Below are 7,810 nucleotides of genomic sequence, written 5' to 3'. Positions count from 1 at the left end.
GCCACATGAAACAACGGGTGATGGCGTACAACACGCCCTCCATTCACAAGGAGTACTATTGGGACAACACGACCAACTCATCCGGACTCTATTGGATAACAACCAGCAGTTGTTGGATCAAGTATCTCATCTCACCTCTCAGGTAACTAACCTGGTAACACTCACTACCCTTTCTCCCTCTGCTTCTCCTCCGCCTGTTCCTCCTACAGTGGCTCCAGGCTCGGCTTCCGCTCCTGTCCTTCGGGAACCCCCTACAACTGCACCCGAACCTTTCACCGGGGATTTGAACAAATGCCGTGGGTTCCTGCTTCAGTGCCGCTTGGTGTTCCAACAGAAGCCCCTGTCTTTCGCCACGGAATCCTCAAAGGTACATTACGCACTGGGGTTAATGAGGGGCAAAGCTTTGATGTGGGCAGAAGCGGCTTGTTCTACTCAGCAGATTACCAGCCTGTCGTTTGACGATTTTTCCTCTCAATTGAAAGTTGTGTTTGATCACCCGGACTATGCCGGAACCGCCACAAAGAGACTATTGAAGCTACGACAGGGCACGGGTAGCGTGGCTGAATACGCCATTGATTTTTGGACCTTGGCAGCCGATTCCAAGTGGAACGACGAAGCTCTTCAGGGAGCGTTTGTTAACGGTCTAAGTGACACAATTAAGAATGAACTAGCTGTTCGTGATGAGCCTGCTAACCTTCATGTTCTCGTTTCCCTTGCTACACGAATAGACAACAGGCTACGGGAGAGGAGACAGGAGAGGGGCGGTCGGGTCCACACCTCTAACGGGGCTCCCTCGCTTTCTGCAGTCCGAGCTACACCACCACTCGGACACCGACCACACACCTCAGCGGATCCCTCCACGGAACTAGACGAGCCCATGCAGCTGGGCCGTGCTCGTCTGTCCCATGTCGAAAAGGAACGGCGCATACGGGCTGGTGAGTGCATGTACTGTGGGGACCGCACTCATTTCCTGGTTAACTGTCCGATTCGCCCAAAAAGACCAAGCTCGCAGGTAAAGGTGGGCGTACTTGCGAGTGTTATACCAGACTCAATGCCCACAGCACCCCGTCTAGTGATCCCAGTTACAGTCCAGTTCAGGAATCTATCTCTCCCACTAACTGCTCTCATCGACTCTGGTGCTGAGGATAGTTTTATTGACGCTAGCCTGGTTACTCAGGCTGAGATCCCTGTTAAGCCCCTGCCTAAGCCTATAACAGTAACCGCTATTGACGGCCATCAGTTTGCCAACATCACCCACCAAACTGTCCCCGTTTCTCTCATGCTGTCCGGCAATCACAAAGAAACCATCCAGTTCAAAGTAGTCTCCTCCTCGGCCTCCCCCCTTATCCTCGGTTTTCCCTGGCTTAGCCTTCACAACCCCCATATTGATTGGCAAAACCACAAGATACACAGTTGGAGCACTCACTGCCATTCTGTTTGCCTTGGGTCGGCTATTCCGCCCTCGGTCGGCTCCCCTGCTTCCCCTGTCAAAACCCCAGACCTCTCTTCAGTCCCGGAGGAGTACCGGGACCTGGCCGAGGTATTCAGCAAGTCCAAGGCACTTTCATTACCACCTCATAGGCCATACGATTGCGCTATTGAGTTACTGCCTGGAGCGCCTTTGCCGTCCAGTCGGCTTTTCAATCTGTCCCGTCCTGAGAGAGAAGCTATGGAAACCTACATAGGCGACTCCCTAACCTCTGGCATCATTCGTCCCTCATCGTCCGCTGTTGGTGCTGGGTTCTTTTTTGTTGAGAAGAAGGACAAAACTTTACGGCCCTGCATTGACTACAGAGGACTTAATAACATCACAGTCAGAAATACATACCCCCTGCCTCTCATCAACTCAGCATTTGACTCCCTTCATGGTGCCACTGTGTTTACCAAACTCGACCTACGGAACGCTTACCACCTCGTTAGGATCAGGCAGGGAGACGAATGGAAGACTGGGTTTAATACCCCTCTCGGACACTTTGAATACCTAGTCATGCCATTCGGTCTCACTAACGCCCCAGCAGTGTTTCAGGCCATGGTGAACGATGTGTTGAGGGATTTTCTACACCGTTTTGTGTTTGTCTATTTGGATGACATTCTGATATTCTCTAAGTCACAGGATGAACACGTCTCCCACGTCCGTCTGGTTCTCCAACGCCTCATGGAAAACAAACTGTATGTGAAGGCAGAAAAATGTGAGTTCCACCGGCAGTCCGTCCCCTTTTTGGGCTTTATCATCGAGCGGGGACAAGTGTCACCAGACCCTGAGAAGATCAGAGCGGTTGTGGAGTGGCCCACACCCACGTCTCGGAAGCAGCTACAACGCTTCCTGGGTTTCGCCAACTTCTACCGCCGCTTCATCAGGGGTTTCAGCCGAGTGGTTGCCCCCCTGACCAAGCTCACCTCCCCTAAGGTGCCATTCCTGTGGACGCCTGAGGCCGAGTCAGCCGTGAGTACATTGAAGAAACTGTTCACCACCTCACCTGTTCTTATTCATCCAGACACTAGTTTGCAGTTTGTTGTGGAAGTGGACGCCTCGGATTCGGGAGTGGGGGCTGTCCTGTCACAACGTTCCCCCACGGACCAGAAGCTCCATCCGGTGGCTTTTTTCTCCAAGAGATTGACCCCTGCTGAGAAGAACTACGACGTGGGTAACCGGGAGTTGCTTGCTGTCAAGTTGGCGTTGGAGGAATGGAGGCACTGGCTAGACGGAGCAGAGCAACCCTTCATAGTCTGGACGGACCACAAGAACCTGGCTTACATCCAGTCGTCCAAGAGGCTGAACTCCCGTCAGGCCAGATGGGCTCTGTTCTTCAGCAGGTTCAAGTTTATCTTAACATATCGTCCTGGCACACGTAATGTCAAGCCTGATGCTCTCTCTCGCCAGTTTACAGACACTGAAGACTCCAGCAATCCTGAATCTGTTCTGCCCGCTTCCTGTTTGGTGGCGGCTGTTCATTGGGAAATCGAGTCCCTCGTCCGATCGGCACAAGAGTTGGAACCTGGACCGGCCGATGGGCCTCCCGACCTTCTCTATGTTCCCGCAGCCGTGCGGCCGCAAGTGCTCAACTGGATCCACACCTCACGCTTCTCCTGCCACCCTGGTATGAAACGTACACTATCGCTACTCAAGAGGCACTTTTGGTGGCCATCCGCCGAGGCTGACGTCCGGGAGTACGTGGCGGCCTGTTCCATCTGTGCCCAAAATAAGGCTTCCCACAGGGCTCCTTCGGGCCTGCTGCGGCCTCTCCCTGTCCCGAGTCGCCCTTGGTCTCACGTGGGCTTGGACTTTGTCACTGGACTTCCTATGTCTGAGGGTAATGACACTATACTCACCATCGTGGACAGATTCTCTAAATCTGCCCATTTTGTTGCATTACCAAAATTACCATCTGCCAGTGAGACAGCCGACCTCTTTGTCCTACATGTATTCCGTCCCCATGGAATACCTGTGGACATAGTGTCCGATAGAGGTCCACAGTTTATTTCTCGGGTATGGAAGGAGTTTTGTTCGGCTCTGGGTGCCTCTGTCAGTCTCTCATCAGGTTTCCATCCCCAGTCCAATGGCCAGACTGAGAGGACTAACCAGGACCTGGAGGCTGCTCTACGCTGTGTGACATCCCAGAACCCGTCCACCTGGGCCAAACATCTCCCGTGGGTCGAATATGCCCACAATTCCCTCACCTCATCTGCCACGGGCCTCTCACCATTTGAGGCGGCTTTGGGGTACCAACCGCCATTGTTCCCGTCTCAGGAAAGGGAGTTAGCCGTTCCGTCAGTTCAGGATAACCTTCGTCGCTGCCGCAAGGTGTGGGTGGACACCCGTGAGGCCCTTCTACGGACAGAAGAGAGGAATAAGAGGGTGGCGGACAGGCACAGGGTAGTCGCTCCACAGTTCCAGCCTGGTCAGCGTGTCTGGCTCTCCTCCAGCAACATTCCCCTGCGCACTGACTCCCGTAAGCTGTCGCCCCGATATTTGGGTCCTTTTGAGGTCGAATCCATCATCAACCCTTCGGCTGTTCGGTTGAAGCTTCCCCAGGCCATGAGAGTCCATCCTACATTTCACGTGTCCCAGCTGAAGATGGTCTCCTCCAGTCCTTTGTGTCCGCCGGCGGATCCCCCTCCGCTACCGCGCATTATTGACGACCATCCAGCCTACACGGTTCGGAGACTGCTGGACGTCCGGAGGCGTGGTAGAGGGTTTCAGTACCTGGTGGACTGGGAGGGATACGGTCCCGAGGAGAGGTCCTGGATTCCCAGACGTTTTATTCTGGATCCTCAGCTAGTGAATGACTTCCATAGGGACCACCCTGACAAGCCGGGTGGGTCGCCGGGTGGCGCCCGTTGAGGGGGGGGTACTGTTACGGTCCGGCTCTGTTGGTCCTGTTCCTGTTGGTGTTCCTTTCCCTTTTCTCCCCTGTGTGTGTTGTTTGTGTCTGTCTCCCCCTGCTGTGCAGTCAGAGGTTCTAGGTCAGCGGGCGTGGCCATTCTATCACCAGAGCAGTTACATCAAGCTGCAGCTCATTGGCACCAATCAAGCAGCAGATATCTACCCGGGCTGGACACCTCTCCAGCGCCAGTTCGTTCCTACACTTCCAGTGATCTCGTCTGTTCCTGCTGCCTGCCTGCCTGCCTGCCTGCCTGCCATTCCCACGCCGCTACCTGCTCCTCTGTTGCCTGATATCCTCGTTATCCAGCTCTCAGGACTACTGGCTCTCCACCCCACTCAGCTCCTACCCCAGCCTGAAGCTATTCCACCCTGACTACTTCTCTCTGCCAATACACGTTGAATAAACTACATCCTAATTTTACTCTCTTTGTCCGTGTGTCCGTCTCTGCACCTGAGTCCACCACCCAACCTAATAAGTTGACAAAGATGGGACAGACAGCTGTAAACCTGTAAAAGGAAAGACAAGGCTTTGGAGTAGAATTTCCCTGGGGACATTTCTGGCAGGTGTTACAGCATTCCCCATTCACTTCCACCTGCCAGGGAGGAGTCGCAAAATGGAGAGCTTACTTTACGGAAGGATCTTAGATCCAACTTGAAGATCTAGGACTATTTATAAATGTTGTGTTGTGATTCTCTTATGACTGTTGAGCCAAACATTTTTTCACTAATTGGTATTTTGACCAATCAGATAAGCTCTGAATAAGATGTGATGTGAAAAGATCTTATGTGATTGGTCAAAAGACTGTATAAACTAGACTAGCTGGGAGGGATATCATTTTTGGCTTACTAAGCAACAAAATTCACAAATGCCGTACTAGATAACTGTAACTCGAGTCGTTGCCCTATCACCTCTCCAAGTGGCCTGCCATATTGGGGCTAAGGGGCCATGGCTGAGGGGGGAGAGAGTGACCATGTTATCAACACTCAAATCAAATCAAATCAAATTTTAATGGTCACATGCACCGAATACAACAGGTGCAGACATTACAGTGAAATGCTTACTTACAGCCCTTAACCAACAGTGCATTTATTTTTAACAAAGAAAGTAAACATAAAACAACAACAAAAAAAGTGTTGAGAAAAAAAAGAGCAGAAGTAAAATAAAATAACAGTAGGGAGGCTATATATACAGGGGGGTACCGGTGCAGAGTCAATGTGCGGGGGCACCGGCTAGTTGAGGTAGTGGAAGTAATATGTACATGTGGGTAGAGTTAAAGTGACTATGCATAAATAATTAACAGAGTAGCAGCAGCGTAAAAAGGATGGGGTGGGGGGGGGGGGGGGCAGTGCAAATAGTCCGGGTAGCCATGATTAGCTGTTCAGGAGTCTTATGGCTTGGGGGTAGAAGCTGTTGAGAAGTCTTTTGGACCTAGACTTGGCACTCCGGTACCGCTTGCCGTGCGGTAGCAGAGAGAACAGTCTATGACTAGGGTGGCTGGAGTCTTTGACAATTTTGAGGGCCTTCCTCTGACACCGCCTGGTATAGAGGTCCTGGATGGCAGGAAGCTTGGCCCCAGTGATGTACTGGGCCGTACGCACTACCCTCTGTAGTGCCTTGCGGTCGGAGGCCAAGCAGTTGCCATACCAGGCGGTGATGCAACCAGTCAGGATGCTCTCGATGGTGCAGCAGTATACTTTTTTGAGGATCTGAGGACCCATGCCAAATCTTTTCAGTCTCCTGAGGGGGAATAGGCTTTGTCGTGCCCTCTTCACGACTGTCTTGGTGTGTTTGGACCATGATAGTTTGTTGGTGATGTGGACACCAAGGAACTTGAAGCTCTCAACCTCTCAACCTGTTCCACTACAGCCCCGTCGATGAGAATGGGGGCGTGCTCAGTCATCTTTTTTTTCCTGTAGTCCACAATCATCTCCTTTGTCTTGGTCACGTTGAGGGAGAGGTTGTTGTCCTGGCACCACACGGCCAGGTCTCTGACCTCCTCCCTATAGGCTGTCTCATCGTTGTCGGTGATCAGGCCTACCACTGTTGTGTCGTCGGCAAACTTAATGATGGTGTTGGAGTCGTGCCTGGCCATGCAGTCATGGGTGAACAGAGAGTACAGGAGGGGACTGAGCACGCACCCCTGAGGGGCCCCCGTGTTGAGGATCAGTGTGGCAGATGTGTTGTTACCTACCCTTACCACCTGGGGGCGGCCCGTCAGGAAGTCCAGGATCCAGTTGCAGAGGGAGGTGTTTAGTCCCAGGATCCTTAGCTTAGTGATGAGCTTAGAGGGCACTATGGTGTTGAATGCCTGTGTTTTATGTGTTTAATGAGACAAGTGAAAAACTATCTGGCATTGTATAGTCTACTAGCTCTGGGTGCAATGTTACAACAGCCTTGCAACTTAATTTGAAATTAAAGATAAATCTCTTCACCCCCCACCTCTCTCTCTCTCTTTCTCTCGCTCTCTCTCTATCAGTTAGAGGAGTATCCAACTAAGCAGTCGCCGTGGATTGTGGGAAGTGGAGGTGGAGGGCGCCATGCAGAATGAGGCCCAGGGCCCGGCAGCCGCCAGCTCCAGCAGCATTAGTATGAGTCCCAGTGTCACCACCAGCCTGGTCACTACTAGCAGCACTTGGAGGCCAACCCTGCCCCACATCTCTGTCTACGCTGGGATCCCAGACAGACAGACTGTTCAGGTACAGTAGTAGAAATGTTTTGTATAAAGTATCTCAAAAGCGTGTCCTGTGTGGTGGCATGGGGGTGGCCTTGGGTTGTTGCTGTTGATGTTGATGTTGGTGTTGCTATTGCTGTTGTTGTTGTTGTTGTTGTTGTTTTCACCATTGCAACATAATCCACTTATCACAACAACATCAATATAGTGCAATAAAGTTACTTTTCACTTTCAGAAAGCAATACTGTTGTAATAGGAGTTGGAGTTTGTAAGGTGTAATGAAATGGATTTGAAATGGATTTCAACCCCAACCCTGCTCAGTAGTGCAGATCCAGCTGAATTTTCCAGGTCGTTACCGCCATCTAGTGGCCAGTTTAAGACTAAAGATATCGGTCGTGAGTCCAGGATGAGTGTTCAGAGATTGTCTCACTGATGATAATGATATTGAATTATTTTCATACCAGAATATGGGTATGTGTTTTTCCTCCAGAAACAGATACTTGTCACTGCTCGTCAGACACGTCAATGCAAGTGGTGATGTACCGGCATTCAAAGTGCATAAAGGTGTCAGCAGTACTGATGCTTCAAATATCACCCACAGCAGTCCCACCAGTTAGAGACAAAAGGGCCTACCTGAATGAAAACTCTGGGATCCTGACTATCATATTGAGCACTGATAATCTAGAAGGTCACAGGTCATTGGTCAATCTCTCTCTCTCTCTCTCTCTCTCTCTCTCTCTCTCTCTCTCTCTCT

At 51.3% G+C, this 7,810-nt stretch overlaps 1 protein-coding gene across 1 annotated transcript in view; it reads left to right on the top strand.

Annotated features, from left to right (window-relative positions):
- Nucleotides 1–6,922: 6,922 nt before the first annotated feature.
- LOC311147365 (polyhomeotic-like protein 2) overlaps nucleotides 6,923–7,810 on the top strand; it is a gene marked incomplete at its 5' end in the record, with an annotated part of 35,940 nt that continues 35,052 nt past the window's right edge. Inside the window, one exon of the mRNA XM_084184053.1 lies at nucleotides 6,923–7,081. Within this exon, the coding sequence (XP_084040179.1) occupies nucleotides 6,923–7,081 (159 nt within the window). The remainder of the gene's footprint in view (nucleotides 7,082–7,810) is intronic.

This window comes from Coregonus lavaretus, assembly GCF_964263955.1.
Source record: "Coregonus lavaretus genome assembly, chromosome: 20".
In the NCBI taxonomy this organism is placed as follows: domain Eukaryota; kingdom Metazoa; phylum Chordata; class Actinopteri; order Salmoniformes; family Salmonidae; genus Coregonus; species Coregonus lavaretus.
This window is presented reverse-complemented; position numbering and strand designations above follow the sequence as displayed.